General features: G+C 38.4%; 1 protein-coding gene across 3 annotated transcripts in view; it reads left to right on the plus strand.

Moving 5' to 3' along the window:
- NFU1 (NFU1 iron-sulfur cluster scaffold) overlaps positions 1-9,406 on the plus strand; it is a 68,392-nt gene extending 58,986 nt beyond the window's left edge. For all 3 annotated transcript variants that reach the window (XM_056813441.1, XM_001381649.4, XM_056813442.1), the window contains 2 exons: positions 4,878-5,052; positions 9,122-9,406. In XM_056813441.1, the coding sequence (XP_056669419.1) occupies positions 4,878-5,052; positions 9,122-9,166 (220 nt within the window). In that variant the 3' untranslated portion in view covers positions 9,167-9,406. The remainder of the gene's footprint in view (positions 1-4,877; positions 5,053-9,121) is intronic.
- The last annotated feature ends 10,186 nt before the right edge of the window (positions 9,407-19,592 follow it).

Raw genomic sequence — 19,592 nt, forward strand, 5'->3', positions numbered from 1 at the left:
GTGACTTTGAAAAGTAACCATTTTGAGAGCAGTGCAGAGTGCAACTAATCTGCCTAGTGATACCACGCCCAAAAGAAACCACTCCTCCTGAAGGGAGGAGTCGACTCTTAAAGGGCCAGACTTAAAAACATTTTTTTCTGTTGCAAAAGGCTTTTCAAGTTACAAGACGGCAAAGAAACTATTACTTGCCATGGGTTATCTAGCTTGGATTGCGTATTTCTTGTATATGTTTTACGACTTATTTTTTGTCACGATTCCGGATTATATTTATTTTCTGCTTAGCATCTATGAAACTTTGCAATGGCTGAATATAAGTATGTATCGCTTGATTTCATTCATTCCCACATATGCTGGAGCATTATTCTTCGTAACCCAATTATACCATGCCCTAAGAAAAGGTGTGCATCTAATTTTTGGAAAAAAAGCAAAAGATAATGAAATGGCTGTGACGATTTTAGCCATAAAAGAGGAGATGATGCAACTAAAGGAAATGATGAAGCAACTGAGTGAAGAGATACAATGTGGCAAAGGTATTAACACACAACAAGAAATACCTAAAAATAACAATGTAGTTCAGCAAGAAAATACAGATGGGGCTGAAGGTGGAATACCAATATTGCCACTAAGAGATCAAACAAGCCTACAACCAGATAGTGGCATAATTCATATTAAAACACATAAACCATTTACAACAGCTAAGACTTTGAACTTTGTAAATTTGTTTATATAAGAAGAGGACAGATTGAACATGAGACTTATATGTAAGACTGAGTGTGTTGAAATAATAAAACAAAAGTAATTTCACATATTAGGGAAATAGCATGCATCACTACATAATATGGAAGAAAGAAGAGATCCATCAGTCAACATGAGAAGTGGAAATCTGAAGAAACTTGATAAGTATTAATTCAACACAACACTATTAGACACAAAACACAAAATCACTAACATATTAAGAGACCTTGTTTATATAAACAAGTGTCTGAAATTGTATTTATGCAAAATGTAAATATGTATATAGTTAGTTCCATAAGGTCTTAGGCAAATAGAAAGATCAATAGATATTTCTAGTTGACTGACATGATGTGGAACAATGTATATTGTTGTATTATATGTAAATAATTTCTGTAAATAAGATATTAGTTTTAGTTAAGGTAGAGTAAGTAGTATTAGCACTAAGATTCAAATTTCTTGTAATAGTTTGTTCAACATTTATTGTACTGAATTTATTGTAAAACTCCCAAACTACCCTTGCCCAAATTTTCCTGCTAGGAATTCCTTAGAGTAGATAGAAAGCAAAGAAGAACAGGTCTAACCTTCAGAAGCGACTGGGCCTGAATCTTCTGGCTGAACCAAGAAGAGCATGCCACTCCAGACTGGGCTGAACAAGCTCCTCTCTCATCCAACACCCAGAAGCAAGTCCCACCCAGCAGGAAGGAAGTGCTAGTCACAAGATCCAACTGCCACTCGAAGTTGAGCCCTTCCCCCACAAACTGTCAGTCTTATTTCCTTTCCACAGTTGGTTGGGCATAATTTAGGGGCCTAGATTACAACCTGATGGTATCGGGACATAACCAGAATTTGTATATCTATGTCTATCTCAAAACCTAGGGGAGAATCCAAGGGGGATAATTCTCTTAAGAGTCTTTCTTATCATTAAGTTTTTGAAGTCCAGGCCCACCCTTTCTTTAGCGTTAACAAGAATGCAAGGAAGCAAAAGAATTTTCCTTCTTATAGTTTGACCTGAAGCACTTCTATAATTTGGAGGTGCAAGGTAAACCTACAGTCCCACATCAGGAATAGGATTTCTGTGAAGGACTATGCAAATAATAGGTGATACATTGTTTTGAATGAAATCAATTGCTATTGCTCTCACCTCAGTATAAGCTCTCATTTCCTGTTGTAAAAATAAATTTGGTGAGTTAATAAATAAAATATTTAAATGGAAAAACTGTTCAAGACTATTTAACTTGCCATTCAGGTTCAAACTGTTTAGATACTTTTGATAGAAGCAATCAAAAGTATCCTCAGTGATGAAGTGAAGCTCAAATCTGAAATTCCCTTCAGGGCCAGGCACAAGGACACTAGAGACTCTTATTATAAACATAAAATGCTTATTGAAATATATAAGAATAAATAAAGGATTTCTAATTCTATTGGATTCTAAATCCACCCAAATAAATTCCCAGTTTCTCCTGTGTTTCACTGACTATACTATTCCTCCCTGATCTGACTAACCCAAATTTATACTATCTAAATAAAAACTACCACTATTATCCTTATAAATCTTAATTTTGCCTTCAAATTATAAAATAGCAAAGGCTAGCTGGTTGAGTCTCAACAAGAATCCAGTTAGGACTCTGAGTCTCAGAGTCCAAACCAAAGACCAGGTTTTTCTTTGGTCTTCTCAGAGTTAAACAATCTATAAAACCACAATAGATAGTCAATAGTGTTTCCCAAGTTGGGAAAGGAAAACACTGAGATCCTTCAGATCTTTCCCTCAGACAGAGAGAGAGAGGTAAAGATGTCACCTCCTCCAGCCCTGAGTCTCTGAGAGTGTGTCTCTGCCAACTGCCAAAGAGCAACTCCCAATTGCCAGAGAGAGTAATTGACAGAAAAACGGTTATAACTGTCAGCAGTTGAAATTAACCTGCTCTCTCAGCTCTGCTTCAAATTCCAGTTCTTTTCTCAAGCCAATCACTTTACTTCGTATCTCTAAACTAATAAAAACAATACTTATTTTCTAATATCGTCCTTACACTATCTAGGCCATTTCAATAATAACAGTAACAATTTACACTTAATAGGTGCTTTAGGTTACAAAATGCTTTGAGTCTTGTAAAGTTGGGGGGCATAAATCTTATTATCCAGTTTTGCAAACAATAAACTGAACCTCAGTTAAGTGCTTTGCTTAGGGCAACAATAGTAAATGGCAGTCACAATTCAACTCTAATTCTGAGCTTATTGCTTTTTCCACAGTAACATGCCAATTCTGTCTCCTACCTGGGCTTTCCCTCTTTAATCTATTTTGATGTCCAACTTGGATCATGTCATCCTACTATTTCAAATTCTAACATGGTTCTTCACTGACTCCTGATTAAATTCTTTAAAGCCTTGCATTCAAAGCCTTCCACAATTTACATGTGTGACTGCGAAAATATGGGTTCAAGACTTTGAATTGCCAAAACTGTAAAGATAATTTTAGTGTCTTGAATTTATATCAAAAATAAGTGGTCGCCATGGGAAAAAATTCCCAAATATGAAATACTCAAGTCAGCTGGAGATTTTAATTAATACAAATGAAGAAATCAAGAAAAGGGAGAGAGACAGAGTAAGAGGAAATGGTAGGAAAGGGCTTTTCAAAGTTATATGATTCATGTTGTCTCACCCTCCTTGCTTCTCTCCCCCCTCCCCCAGAGCTGACAAGCAATTCAATCTGGGCTGTGCATATTTTATCACACAAAACTTATTTCCATATAATTCATTTTTGTAAGTGAATAATCTTACAATACTAAAACCCCAAATCACATACCCATATAAACAAGTGATAAATCATATGTTTTCTTCTGCATTTATACTCTAACAGTTCTTTCTATAGAGATGGATGGCATTCTTTTTCCTAAGTCCCTTAGAATTGTCCCAGATCAATGTTTTTCTGTTTAGTAGTAAAGTCTCTCACATTTGATCATTCCACAATATTTCAGTTACTGTTTATAATGTTCTCTTGGTTCTGCTTTTTTCACTCTGCATCAGTTCACATAGGTCTTTCCAGTTCTTTCTGAAATCATCCTGTTTATCATTCCTTATAACACAATAATATTCCATCGCCATCATATATGACATTTTGTTTATCCATTCCCCAATTGAGGATCATCCCTTTAGTTTCCAATTCTTTGCCACCACAAAAAGCACAGCTATAAATATTTTTGTACAAATGAGTCCTTTCCCTTTTTAAAAAATCTCTTTGGTACTAGGTACTTTGTACTAGGTACAGACCTAGTAGTTGTATTGCTAGATCAAAAGGTATGCATTCTTTTATAGCCCCTTGGGCATAATTCCAAATTGCCTTCCAGAATGGTTGAATAAATTCACAACTCCTCTAGCAATGCATTAATGTTCCAATTTTGTGACATTTCATCCAATGTTTATTATTTTCCTTTATTGTCATATTGGCCAATCTGCTAGATGTAAGGGGGTACCTCAGAGTTTTAATTAGCATTTCTTTAATAAAGAGGGATTTAGAACATTTTTTCACATTGTAAGATTTAAAATAATATCCAATAGCTCCAAACTATATTTTATAAGATTTATTAATAATCACTTAAAGTAGGAAAAATACAAGAACAAAAGTAAAAGCCTGAGTAAAGACATGTGAGAAAAATTCTCCTGTCTGGGACTTATCCCATCTCCACAAACCTCAGTCTGGGAGGAAGAGAGTGAGGGTGGAGCTGTGCAACACTTATGTCTTCCCTACATTAGCATGTAGCATCAGAGGGAACATGGGAAGCTATAATATAGAGTTCTGGGGAGCAAATCCTAATTACACATCATGATTATTGATAGCTTTAATTTCTTCAACTAACAACTGCCTATTCATATCCTTTGATCATTTATTAATTGGGGAATGACTTTGATTCTTATAAATTTGATTTAAATTTGGTAAATTAAGTAAAAGTTCAAGGTATAAAGTAACTTCTGGCATAAACTATTATGGTCATTGGCTTGAAAAAAAAATAGTTACTTGTGCCCTTCCATTTCTGAAGTGTAGTTTTAACTTTCTTCATTTTACTTTTAAAAAGCTAATATATATCAAAATCAGATGAAATCTTTTCATGTCTTTCTCTAAAACTGTTTCTTTTAAATATTCCCTACCAAAGGCCAACTGTGCAGGAGGATGGGGGTGACGTGATCTACAAAGGCTTTGAAGATGGCATTGTGCAGCTGAAACTGCAGGGTTCCTGTACCAGCTGCCCTAGCTCTATCATCACTTTGAAAAATGGAATCCAAAACATGCTTCAGTTTTATATTCCAGAAGTAGAAGGTGTGGAGCAGGTAGGCCAGACCTAGCTTACAACTTAAATAAATGTGTTGTCATCCATCAACAAGTATTTATTGAGAAACCTGCTTTGTACCAGTCATCATGCATAGGCACAGGGGACATAAAGACAAAAATGATAGATCCTATCCTCAGAGGGTTTACATGTTCTCAGGGTAGACAACATGAGCATATATATGTGGAATGTATGTTTGTATAAGTTTATGTGTATGTATGTGTATATATGTATAAAATAAATACAAGTACATTTAGGAGAGAGGGCACTGGGGAATCAAGAAAGCTTTACATAGGAGGCAGTACTTCAGCTGAGTCTTGAAAATAATGAGGTATTTAAAAGGCAACAGGAAGGAGGGCGGACATTCCAGGATAGGAGACAGCCAATTAAAAAGCACTGAGATGAGAACTTAAGTGTCAAATATGAGGAACAACAGAAAGATTATTGTTGCAGGTCCTTAAAATGAGGCTGGAAAAGTAAGTGAGGGCAAAATTGTGAGGGACCTTAAATAGTAAACAGAACAGTTCATATTTTCTCTTCAGGCAATAGGGAGCTACTAGAATATACTGAATAGTGTAGTGACATGAATAAACTTGAGCTTAAGGAAAATCTTTTTAGCAACTATGTAAAAGTTGGTTTGAAATGAGCAGAATCTACCAGAGGTAGGGAGACCATTTGACAGACTGTTACAGTAGTCCAGGGGAAAGGTGATGATAGCTTCAACTCAGTTGGTATTTGTGTCAGGAGTAAAAAGTGTTACATATGGGAAAAAAGGCTAATGAGCTAAACTTGATATCAGTAGCAAAACCCTATTGTAATGTGCATTTTAAAAATAATCACTTGATGACAGTTCATTTTAGTTACTTTAATCTTCCCAGGTGTTAATTCTGTGGTCTATTTATTTTTAGTTCAGCATGTTAGAGGACATTGTTAAGAATGCAGCCTGTTCTTTTTAAAGCTGAAAGAAGGAAGGTCATCCATAAATCTTATTTGTCACAACACACACATTAAATTGCAGAGGGAAATTGAGTTACTTCTTCAGCAATTATTAAGAATAAAATACCCAGCCATTGCCTTGGGACTTCTGATAAATTTTTTTTCCTGGAATAGATGGTCTCCCAAGGTTTAAGAGTTGCCTGAGGAATTTCAGCCTGCAGTGATAAATATGACCTAGAATTCTTGAGAGTTGTTGATCATTTACACAGGGACTGATTCTTTTCAAGTTATAAATGTCATTAGAAATGGACATCACTTCCAACTCAGTAATCTAAGTGCCCCAAATTAGTATTTTAAAAAATGTTCTTACATTATATGATATTAGAATTTTTAATTTTTTGCTCTATTGTCTTCAGGTCATTGTTTTATATAGAGTATCAAGAGCCACTTGATGAATGCACAAGGAAATGTTTATATTCACTGGCCTGAATGGAATTGTTATGTGGTATTTGTGTTATAAAGTTGAACTGGCATTTATTTGCAATAGCCTTAGTGAAATGGAGGAAGTTCTTTGTTTATATGACCTCTTTTCCTTTCCAAAGAAAATAATTTACTGAATTTTTCATCAACTTATGCAACATGGCCAAACTCTGAGACCTTTCCCTTTGGGGGTAGGCAGTACCAGAGAGTGGAAAGAGCTCTGGATTTAGAATAGAATACCTGGTCTTGGGTCTTAGCTCTGCCACTTGCTAGCTAGGGCACTTTGGACAAGCAATCTCTCTGTAGCACACAGTACTTAGCTGTAAGATGGAGGCAATAACATGCTACCCAAGTCTCAGGGTTGTTGGAAGCAAAATGTTATGTAAATGTCCCTGGGCTTGCTATTTTTCTCATCCTACTACTTCCTTCACCCTGTACCCTCACCCCCAATATCAGAATTCCTAGTTATTTTCCTTAACTTTTTTGAAAAGTTTTTTTTTTATCATTTTCTTAGGTCTAAAATGAAAATTTTTGTTTGGAAGGAAAGATGGCAATCATATTTATTACTAGTACTTGGATTCTTATAAATGGTTTGGGAATTCAAGGTTTGGGGTTTTAAATTCATGATAAGGCAAAGTGGATAGGGAACAACCTGACTTCCTGGAAGATTTGGATTCAAGATTAGCCTTTAACATATACTGTCTTTGTGACCTTTGCAGAAGTCACAGTGGCCCATAGAATATGGGATTTAAGATATGAATTGCAAATAAGATCCTTTCCTGAATTGGTAGAGGGAGTTTTCTTCACTGAGAGTTGCCTAGTGAAATCACAGGTCTAGCCCTTTTGCTATCCCTTCTCAATGAGGGGGAAATGAAATTTGAGTTTTTACAGTAAATATATCTTAGTGATACCTTTTATCTTTTGTAAAGAATAATTTTAGCATTGTGACCTAAACTATATTAATTATTTGGTCACCATGGATATCCCAAATAAAAAAAAATACCCAAGTCAGCTAGAAATTAATGGTGATTTAATTAATATAGTGGAAAGAAATTAGGAAGAAGGGAGAAGGAAAGGGTGTAGGATTTCTCCTGCCTGACTTGTGCCAGGAGCAAGATTAGAGGCTCTAGGAAGGTAAGATTTTGGAGAGAAAAGGAGGAAGGAATCAGCCTGAACTCCAAGGACTCCGCCAAGATGCCTGAACCTGAATTAGCTCAAGGGCAAACTCACCACCAAAACCCAGACAAATAGCTGCCACCACGCCAAGATGTCGGAACACTTAGAAGCTGCCAGCCAGAGCCACCTCTCTGGGGAAAGAGAGAGAAGATAGGAAGTCATGTGCCCTATATAGACGGTTTTACGTCACTTTCCTGCGTCTCATCTGTACCAGTGTTAGTTTAGCTTGACTTAAGACAGCCCAGGGGTCTGTCAGCTGTTTCTGCACATATCTGTTGAAGACCATCTTCTTAGATACTTAATCCTTGAGTATGGGTTCAGACATTCCTGACATTGTTAGACTGAATAGGGTGGAGCAATGTAGAGTTCCCAAGACCTGATTCTGTCAGACCAAGTATCTCCATTGTTACAAATAAGGAAATAGCTAAATCAAATCTTCTAAAGTATGGTCTGAGTAGGGTGGAGTAGTTTTAAAATTCACACTTTATGACAAAGAAAAATGGTTAAGAAAAATATCCAGGGCACAGTTTTAAGAAAAACATCTGGTGACTACCAAAGCACTATTTGACTAGTGTTTTGGTTTATAATCATGTTTTTAAAATACATTAAAATATTTTTATAAATACATGGTATGGAATACTACTATATAAAAAATGGTGAGCAGGTTAATTTTTTTTAACTTAAAAAGATCTACATGAAATAATAAAGAATGAAATTAATAGATTCAAGAGAACATTATATACAGCTATAGAATATTTGAAGAATAATTTGTGAATGTCAATCTCCAGAGAAAGAATGGATAAAGATATGAAAGACATAATTTACATATATAATTTTTTTTGGTCAAGTTATATCTTCTATGGTGTGGGGTAGAAAAGGAGGGGTTGAGATACCTGGGAATAAAGTCTATTAAAAATAAAATTTAAAATACATGGTAAATAATACCAGTACTACAAATATGACAACCACCACCATCACCACCATTATCACCACCATCACCAATAACAAAGGGACACTTTCAGATTTATCTCTGCTTTGCAGATGGAGAGCTGAGGCACTAAAAAGAGAAGATGCAGTAGTAATAAAAGCCAGTAACATTTTTTTTGGCCAATGGAATCATGTCTTCTTATGCCCGTATGACTGATACTAGAGAGATCTTTTCTGGGCCAGGAAGGTTGATTGAACTTCTGGTTATGTTTGCTTCTTAAATATAAATATTTGATTTTACTTCTTCCTGTTGATAACAGTGGAGTATGTAAATTTTGTCAGATATTATACATCAAAGGCCACTCACATATTTTTATGGAATTTTACTGTAGTCCTGCATTATTAGAGATTATATCCTCTCAGAAAAGATTATTTAGAAAGCCATGTTCAGGAAAGTAGTTTGTCCTGAACAAATATAATAATCAAAACTGTATAATAGCAATTTGAAACATATTTTCTGAAATCCTTAATTCATTTTACTTTGTCTTTAGGTTGTGGATGATGAACTAGAAGAGAAAGATGCAAACTCACCTTGAAACCCTATAATTTCCTTGAGGTGAATGGCATGGACTGTTGAAGAAATTTGAGGATGAATAAAAGATGTCATTCTTCAAACAACTATAATTAGATGTGGCAATTATTTTTCTTTGTTTTGTTTGCTAAATAATTTATTTCATCAATATTTTGTAAATGTGGTTTGTTTTCAAATAGATATTTTCTTTTTTGTTCTTAATTTCATTACAATTCTTTTATATAAAATATGGAAAAGCTTAAAATTATTTTCCCTCATCTCTTTTATTTACCTCTGAGAACAAAGAACTAGGAATAAATTATTTTTACACTTTGTGAACAAAATAAGGACAAACTTTCTGCTCAAAAAACATCTTTACACATATTCTTATTTTTTTCCTATTTTGTAAACAATGCAAGAACTGTCTATACAGACAATGGTTTTTCTTAAAAATTAAAGTAGAAAGTTAAAGCAGCCAACTGCTTTCCTCATAGAGGGAAGTATTTTTCTAAACTCATGCCCCTTCTTATTTAATTGATTAACTAATTAAGAATATTTTTCTATGGTTACATGATTCATGTTCTTTTCCTCCCTTCTCCTTCCCCCATCCCCAGTCATATTCCCATTGAATCATGTGATCAAGCAGTTGTTTTTTTCTTCTGTATTTCTACTTTCACAATTCTTCCTCTGGATGTGGATAGCATTCTTTCTCATAAGTCACTCAGAATGGTCCTGGATCATTGCATTCCTGCTAGTAGAGAAGTCCATTACGTTCGATTGTGCCACAGTGTATCAGTCTGTGTACAATGTTCTCCTGTTCTGCTCCTCTCACTCAGCATCAATTCCTGGAGGTCATTCCTGTTCACATGGAACTCTTCCAGTTCATTATTCCTTTGAACATAATAGTATTCCATCCCCATCAGATACCACAATTTGTTCAGGCATGCCCTAATTGATGGACACTCCCTTATTTTCCAATGTTTTGCCACTACAAAGAGTGTGGCAATAAATATTTTTGTACATGTATTTTTCCTTATTATCACTTTAGCATACTCCTTATTTCTAATTGCTACCTGGTCGTGTCTTCCTCTGTCCTACCTTTTGTTGAGAGTTTATGGCATAAGACATTCCCATTCTCAGAATGGTCACTTGAAGTGACCTTTGAACTGTAAACCTCAAAATTTCTTAGACTTTTTCAAGTATGAAATTTCCCAATGGTGAAATTTCCAGGGTTTACAGAACTTAAAGGAAGGTGTTCAGTTGAGTGCTCCAAGGACCTAGCCTGAGCTCTCTTCTGTTCAACCTTTTATCAATTACTTGGATGATATTTTACACTTATCAAATCTGCAAATGACACAAAGCCAAGAAAAGCTACCTTATATACTGGATGAGAATCAGGATATAACAGAATATTGGGCTAAATTTCATAAAGAAAAAATATAAAGTCTTACACTCAACTCCATGGAGTTAAACATTTAGAAGTGGAAGGATCCTTAGAGGTCACCTACCTCAGTTTCCTCATGTTGAAGGATGCTGATAGCTATTAGACAGGTTAAGCAACGTTCCCATAGTAGCAGAGCTGGGATTTGAACGCAGGTCTTCTAATTCCAAATCTAGTGCCTATTTTACTGTACCATGCTTCCTCCTCAGTAATTAAAAACAAAAGACTTAGTATCATAAGGATACAATGGTGAAAGTAAGTGTGTCTAGACAATGGTTTTCATGAAATAAGATCTAGAGTTTTTAGCAAACTACAGGCTCAAAGTGAATAGACAGCTAAAGAAACTTAGGGTATCAAGAAGCACCATGTCCAGAAAGCAGGAGGGAGGTGATTGTATGCTGTGTGCCCTGCTCTAAACCATCTGGAGAATTGTGTTCAATTTAGAACATCACATTCTAGGTTAGACCTGGACAAACTGAAGGGTGGGTGATAACAGATAGAGAGAAGACTAGAGGCTTTGCCACACATGAACCAGTGGAAGAAACATTTAGTCCCAAGGAGATTTGGAAGGGAAAATGTTAGCTGCCTTCAAGTATGTAAGAGGCTGTTGTGTAAAAGAGGAATTCGATTTGTTTTGCTTGGACTTGGCAAAACTAAAAGCAATCTCCGGAAATTATGGAGGAGCAGGTTTTGGTTCCATTTAAAAAAAGCTATGGAAGGGGTGCATTGGAAGGGAAGGAGGGAACTTTCCACAGGGGGTCTTTAGGAAGAGATTAGATGATGGTTTGAGAAGGATAATGTAGAGGGAATTTATTTTCAGGTTTAGATTAGATTCTAAAAGCCTCCCAACTCCTGAGATTCTGTGATTTTATTATGAAAGCAGCTGCCGGCTGTTCTTTTCTCTAAAGTAAACCAATCTGTGCCTAAATCCAAACCTGAATCTAGAGGAAGTAAAAAATGTAAATATTCACTTTCAATCTCTTAAAAGCGTGCAAATCTTTCAAAACAATATACAAGGAAGCCTTGCTTAAACAAGTCTCTCCCTATAAATATCAAGGAATTGCTGAAGGAAAAGAAGCAGGTTGGAAGATCCATACTAAATTAACTTTACTATTAATTCCTCTATCATTTCAGGTGAGTAACTAGAAAAGACTTATGATTTCTCTGATGTGAGAAACTGTCTAGAAGGAAACTCCATCTGTCAATGAAGACCTGCAAGTCCTCTGCAACTTTACAGTCTTGGAAAATTTTCCTGAGACAATGAGAGTTTAAGCCATTAGGGTGTAAGCTTTTCTCAGAATCACACAACCATTATGTGACAAGATTCTGAACTTAAAAAGAAGTCCTTCTGCCTGCTTACAAGATCAGCTCTTGTTAAGGTCCAGTTTGTCACCCACCACCATGGAAGACCCACAGACCATGCAATCAAGCAGGAGGGTCCTTTATTCTGGTATACACCAGGGGAAGCTCAGCACAAGAGTTCCGCCTGAAGTTGTGAGTGCAGAGTCTTTTATACCCAATGCCTGACAGCATATCACTAGCCACCATACGTGGCCCACAAGTTTCTCCTGGACTCTATGTTTTGGGCGTCGGCACATTTAGGTTCCCTGACAGGGGTCTGTTGGTCAGATGTTCTATAGTGATATGTGCTGTACTGACCAAGCAGCTCCCTGCTTGGGGCTCCTTCATTCCCAACTTCTTTTTCTCTTAGGGCGCAGAGGGAAGGCCTGTCCACTGAGGCAGCTTATGGCTCTCAGTCCGGGGCTCGCTAGGGGTCGGTACTGTTGTCGGAGGGCCAACACCTGGGTGGCAGCCAGCCGGCCTTTCATGAACCGAACAAGGCGGTTAAAAACGCAGGGGCCAAATGTCAAGAGTAAGATTATGAGGGGTCCTATGAGGGACATGACTAGGGAGAAGAATTGAAAAGGTGGGCGTACCAGGGGCTGGCAGTTTCCCTCTGCTTCAGTCAGGGCTTCTAGACCTTCTCGTAGCTTGCTCAGGGAGTCCCTAATAATCCCTGAGTGGTTAACATAGAAGCAGCACTCCTCACCCAAGGCTGCACAGAGGCCCCCTCCTTAAGGAAGAGGAGGTCCTGCTTGGCATAGTAGGCCACTCGGGGTACTATTGTGAGGGGGTGCAGCGGGCAGTGAGGGAGCTAGGGGAGACACAGGGCTGTAGGCCAGAACAGGGGCACAGCCAGTGCGCTCCTGCGGGTGGGATAAGGTATCTCCCGATTGAGGGATACTCTGACAAGGGAGGGGGAAACCAAGAGGCGGGGGAGAAAGTGAAGTAATGGAAGAGAGTGGGTCATGTATTCCTTTTGCTAGCTGTCTCCCCACTGCTTCTAGTGAGTCCTGCCATCTGGCCAGCCCAGCCATCCATAGGGGAACCACGCAGCCTCCCAGAGGGCCAGAATCTCAGGCCCCACCTGGTTCAGTGCCCCCTGCCATCCCATCCCCTCCCCTCTCCAAATGTCTAAGGGGAAAAGGGCGGAGGTCCAGATCTTCTGTAGTGTCTTCAGTGCTGAGCATGGGGGTAGAGCTGTCCCTACCTATGTGTAGGAGAGAGGGGGAGGGGAATACGAGGGGGAGGGAAGGCTGCAGACAGTGTCTTTAGGGGCCCGTCCTCAGTGGATTCCAGGGTCCCAGGTGGAGAACTGCCTGGAGATCTGAAGGGTGTCCTGTCACTCCTTCCCTCGATTGGCAGACTGGTCACAAGGGGAAGTCAGCCCCTAAGAAAGAAGGGTACTGGGGCAAATAGCAGATAGGAACAGGACATTAATACAATAGCAATGAACATCACATATTTGCATTTGGGTATCTTAACCAACAGACTTCATCCTCAGAAATCATCTTCTGACAGGAACAGATCCCTTCCTGAGTTGTTTGCAGAGTTGGTATGTGATGTTTCTGTTAAAGAATATCCTATTGCAAAGTACACATTAACTATAACATCTAAAAACACTGGAGTAACAATATCTTACAGATGTATTTCCTTACCCCAGAGGCTGGGGAAATCAAGAAGGCTGTGAGCTATCTTTCCAAGCTCAAGAACCAAACCTCAACTGTGGTAAATTAAGGCTACAAACACATGCCGTCTAGGAATAAAGTCCACCTATTTCTCAAAGCATGTTCCTAACAATTTGAGAATTCCCAATTATTAGGGTTGTTTGAGGAAATGGAAACTTTAATATCACAATTTGCATTATGTGCTAATCATGGGAATTGTCACGAAGGAAGAAGGCCCTGAAAGGGAAATATCTCCAAGTCACAAAAGACACACCAAGCAAGGCTGTCACTTGCCATTGTTGTTCCACTCGAGGTTGGTCAGGAAAATTCAGTCCAAAGTGAGCCTTGGGCTGCCTTCTCTATGGCCATCCTAGGTCTTTTTCTCTCCTTAGAGCACTTGCCACTGGATGCAAGAGGCCTTCTTTTCCTTAAAGGACAAGTCTCACCCATTAACAGCTCAGAGAAATTTGCTTATCAGCACTCCAGAAACAAATCTCCACACCCTCAAACAAGCCTTTAATATCCCTACAAGGCTGATCATGCAATTATTTTCATGTATTTACACATCAGGTGTACACATGAGTGCTGAATTAAGTGGTTCCCTATAAACCAGGGCTGTATCATCTCCTGGACCTAGGCCATCTGCAAGACTAAGACAAGGTCATGCAGGAATCACTTCAGGGTACTGTCCAAAGAATCATGTGTGATTTTCCCACATACATTACTTTATATATTATCCCTAAGTTAAAGAGCCAATTATGAGAGCAGAACATTCATCTGTTCCCTTTCACCTTCTCTCTCCCTTTCTGTTCCTCCAAAACCCTCTGCTTAAAAGCAGAACACACCATCCATTCTTCCTTTACAAACCCACATACTAAAGCTTTATGGACTTTAAATCAAAGTCCCTTTCTTCCAAATTCAAACCCAACATACCTCCCCACTTTCTCTAACATGCTTTTACTATCATAAGTCAAACAACCAGCCCCCTGGTATCACTTCAACTGCTAATCGGTAACCCAAAGAATTCTGATTTAAAAAGATTACATCATTGAACAGTCTTTAGCATAGAGCTCAACCATTATAAATTTCAGTTCATAGTACAAATTGGTAGACTGAGGTAACAAACTATATGGTTGAGTCAGATTTACAGTGAGGTTTGTTTTTTTAAATATCCAAACGATACTTAAACACATTTTAGCAGCCACTCACATGACAATCATAAATTTCTGAGCAAGCATTTTCACATATATGCCATTTTTTAACACCCTACCTATTCTTTGGCTATTGTTTGTCACATATATCCTTATACAGATCAAAATGTAATCAAAATATCAACCAACAATCCCCAGAACTCGTATGAGGTAACTTCATCAATTACATATCACTCAACTCATTTTATCATTCTGGACCTGGAATGTTTGTAGTAAGATTCCACAGCTGCAAACAAGCCTTTTTTTTTTTTGTCAGTCAGGGCTGGCAATATTTGCTTGCTTGAGCACCTTAAAACCTCCGTTTCTACAATTAAGATATACTCATCTTTAAGTTCTATCACACAGCGGTTGTTAACTCTTTGAAGCCCCTATGTCAGTTCATAATGTTATAAGCACTTCTTTCTCCTTCCTGGGTGCAAGGAAGGGGTAAATAGCTTCTGAGCAATTTCATCCCAAGGCTGCTGGCCTTGACTTAGATTTTATTACTTAGCAACCTTGGTCCATCCTTCTTTAACCAGTGAGCTCACTATAATGTAAAAGTTTGAAGGTATCAAACCCCCTTCATAATAATTTAGTCTCAGTGGATTTCAATTTGAACTCCACACTTCCAAATAACTCTGATTAAGTCCTTTAGCAGTGTTTCAGAGTAACCAAACTGAGGTGCAAAGCATTTACCTGTACTTCTCTCAAACCTGTCTAAAGTAGAATAGAACCTCCAGTTTAGTCTCTTTCTAGCTCAAAACATTGCTACATTCCGAATTTAAGTCCATCAACATTATTCCAATTTATAATTTGTTGTGTCTATTTCACACTAGAATTCATAGTATCAATTAGAAGCTCTATTCATTACTCTCATTGAAGTGGAGCACTTCATAAAATGAATCCAGACACCCCAAAATCCAATTATTAACTTGTCTAGCTAGGTTAGAAGACATAAAGTTATTTCCCTTCACATGGACTTAATCACTTTTCCCTACTTAGCTTCATGTTACCTGGCATTCCAGCCTGACCTCTCTGATATACCTGAAGCTAGACTGTATTTAATCCTCATGAAAAGCCCTCTCGATTACAGGGCTGGTTGAATTTGTCTTGTTAAGGGCACACAGGTTGTATGTTATATACCCTTAACCTATTTAGGTGGAAAACTTAATCCTCTCCATAATATAATGCATACATATTTAGCATTCACTCAGCATTACTAATTTCCAGCATTTGGCATCTAGATTACAAATTCCTTTCTATGCATTTTGCATTTTGCACATTTAAGAACAATTCATATAACCTTGATTAAAAACATTATTTAAAAATTTCCTCTTTTGTAAAACATCAATTCTTAGCATTTATCTCATTAATGCCATGCACAGATTAACCACTTTGAAAAAGAAAAAAAAACTTCTTGTGTGTGTAATATAATTTCTTGCTGCTTTTTCTGACAGCACATATATTAAAATAAATATGATTTGAAGGATTCCCAAATTCAAATTCTAGAAAAAGTTCTTTTCAACAACACAAGTTTGTCTGAATGACTTTTACATCTATAAAGTAGTCAGTACAATTTTCTGTCTATACAGAATAAGCTTTCCTCTCTGCATCAGACTTGCTATCAATCATATTTACACAATTCTCAAATTCACTGAAATCATTATGCATTGCAAGGTTTAACAAAGCAAACTTCTAATCAGTTTTGTTGTTCAATAAAAATCTGGCAACATTTCACATTTGACAAACAGTAACTACAATACATTACATTTGTACCATATCAAAATCATTAGCAATCCACCCAATTTGAAAATTAATTTTAAGAGAAAGTTTCTAACTGTGGAGTAAGAATCTCCCTTTTCTGCTCAGAATTTTCTCTCTTCCGCTCCTTTGGGGGCCCATCCAAAGGGAGAAGGAGGGAAAAATCATTGAATGGGTAATTGCACTCTCTCCCACCCTGAAGCCTATCACAGTGTTACTTTATCATAGCTTGCCTGGTTGGAACGCAGGCAGAGGGAGCAGGGGTGCAAAATCTATTCTCCTTTGTAACCCTGCATCCCAAACTCCCCCCTTTTTTTTCTTTCCCTTTAATCCAGCCACAACAAAGACTCAAAGAACCCTATAGGTCACCCTCTCCCACACATCCACATACCTGCATCCAAATACAGAAAGACACACAAGACAAATAGCAAAAGCCAGAAGACAAATAACAGAGACATGAACATGTAAACTCACCAATCCTAGGAGCTTATCTTAAGATCTCATTTCTTGGCATGTACTTGTAAGGACCGTAAAACCTTGAGCAAGCTGTTTGACAAACAGGCTGATTTTCTAGTATTGAGACCAAGAAGTTGCAAGGAAAGGGTTAACAACTGCCTAAAGCAGCTAGTTTTAATCAGGAAAGAAACCTGATACCCGCAATTACTCATCAGTGGCCATCTCCCTTCGGCTGTTTCCAGCTTCCTTCAGTTGCCTCAGGCTATCTGTCAGGGGCAAGCAGCCAGTGGCTGGCCACCTGATCCCTCTGTGTGGCAAAAAACCTCAGTGTGTCTAAAAATCACCTAGAGATCATAGGGCGTCCCCCAGTCTCTCCTAGGGGTGCAATATCTTCCCAAAAGGGGACTCAAACCCCTTTCCCTTCAAACCAGTTGAGAGCAGTGTCCACCTGGCAGAGACACGGAGCTCCACACTCAGGGCTCTCTCAACCTGACGGAGACTTTAACTCCGTATGGCAGAGTCAGACCTCTGTCCTCAGGGGCCTCTAACCACCTGGAAGTTCTGATCTCGGCACCTACCCTGGACCATATCCTTTCCTCACCGCTGATCACAGACACTTCCTCAGTTTCCCGACTGGCCTTCTCTCAAAGGACACAGAATTGCGGTAATCCCAAGTCCACACTCAGAAACAGGTGGGAGGGTCAGACCAATGCCACGAGGCTAAGCCTCTCACCTTAGAAAAAGGCGGACCCTGGGGCTTGGCATAGCAGCTCTTGTTTAAACCTCAAGAACAAATGCCCCACTGAGCCTTATGCCCATCAGGGGTCCTCATCTCCCCCATACACATTCGGTCACCATTCGCACCCACAGTCACACAACACTCAGCTCACCTGAAGGTCCAGTCCAAGGCAGTGCCTTAGGCCCTCCTGTCTGGGGGTTCCAAGGTGGAGGGGTACCAGTGAGCCCCCAAATGTTAGGGTCCAGTGCATCATCCACCACCAAGGAAAAACCCACAGACAATGCAATCAAGCAGGAGGGTCCTTTATTCTGGTATACACCAGGGGAAGCTCAGCTCAAGAGTTCTGCCTGCAGTTGTGAGTACAGAGTCTTTTATACCCAATGCCTGACAGCATATCACTAGCCACCATACGTTGCCCACAAGTTTCTCCTGGAATCTATGCTTTGGGCATCAGTACAAGTTTCTCCTGGACTCTATGTTTTGGGCGTCGGCACATTTAGGTTCCCTGACAGGGGTCTGTTGGTCAGATGTTCTATAGTGATATGTGCTATACTGACCAAGCAGCTCCCTGCTTGGGGCTCCTTCACCACTAATTCCTCTATCATTTTAGGTGAGTAACTAGAAAAGACCTATGATTTCTCTGATGTGAGAAACTGTCTAGAAGGAAACTCCATCTGTCAATGAAGACCTGCAAGTCCTCTGCAACTTTACAGTCTTGGAAAATTTTCCTGAGACAATGAGAGTTTAAGCCATTAGGGTGTAAGCTTTTCTCAGAATCACACAACCATTATGTGACAAGATTCTGAACTTAAAAAGAAGTCCTTCTGCCTGCTTACAAGATCAGCTCTCTATTTCCCATGCTGTTTTTCAGAATTTCAGTGAATCTCAAAAATTGATAAATGTTCAGGTTGTTGTCCCCAGTCATCAAATTAAACAACCTTTTCTTTTTCATCCTTCCTGACCTCTATAACATTTGAAATAGTTGACTCCCATCTGCTAGATGACCTTTCTTCTCATACTAGTACCTACTCCTTGGTTCTTCTTCTACTTTTCTTAATTAACTGGTAATTAAGTTAGACCATGTAAGCTCCTGGTCTCTTTTGCTAGATCCCCATTCATGTCATATCACCTAACTGTGGCCATACTCCAAGGCCTTGTCCTGTAAAACTAGAGATTTGAACCCTGGACTTCAATCCTCAGAAGTCCTTGCTCTGATTCCCAAGATGCCCTCTAATCTCACCTGAATTCCCACCTGTGCCAAGAACAGAAATTGTTTTTAAACTGACTCTGCTTTCTGCTAGCTCTCTTCCTGCTTGCGCTTCGAGGGATACACATCTCTCATGATGTAGTGTAAGTGAATGGGCCATTTGGCCCTCCTAGGCATGTGTTTTCTTATTTTGTATTTTATTTAATTCTTAATCTTTAATAAACCTCATAAAATTATAATACTTTTAGCAGAGAAACTAATTTTAACTGTTACAGTCCTGGACCCTTTTCTTTCCTCTTACTTGGTGACTTCATGGAATTCCCATCGGTTCAATTATCATCTCAATGCAAATGACTCAAAAAAATTTATATATGCATATGCATATACATATATATTATCTATCCATTGATTCATCCATCCATCCACCCACTAATCCATACATCCTTTTGTCCATCCATCCATCCATCCATCTATCTATCATCTCCAATCCTAATCTCTTGAGCGCCAGCCTTCTCAGGTTAGTGGCGAGATGATTCTCTAATACCATCATTTTGAGCCCTAACTAGTGTACTTCCCCTTGATATTTTGAATTCAGATCCAATTTTGTCATTCGGTCTTAAGTTCCTTTTAAAAGGTGGGGGACATTTAC

This window comes from Monodelphis domestica, chromosome 1, assembly GCF_027887165.1.
Source record: "Monodelphis domestica isolate mMonDom1 chromosome 1, mMonDom1.pri, whole genome shotgun sequence".
NCBI lineage: Eukaryota > Metazoa > Chordata > Mammalia > Didelphimorphia > Didelphidae > Monodelphis > Monodelphis domestica.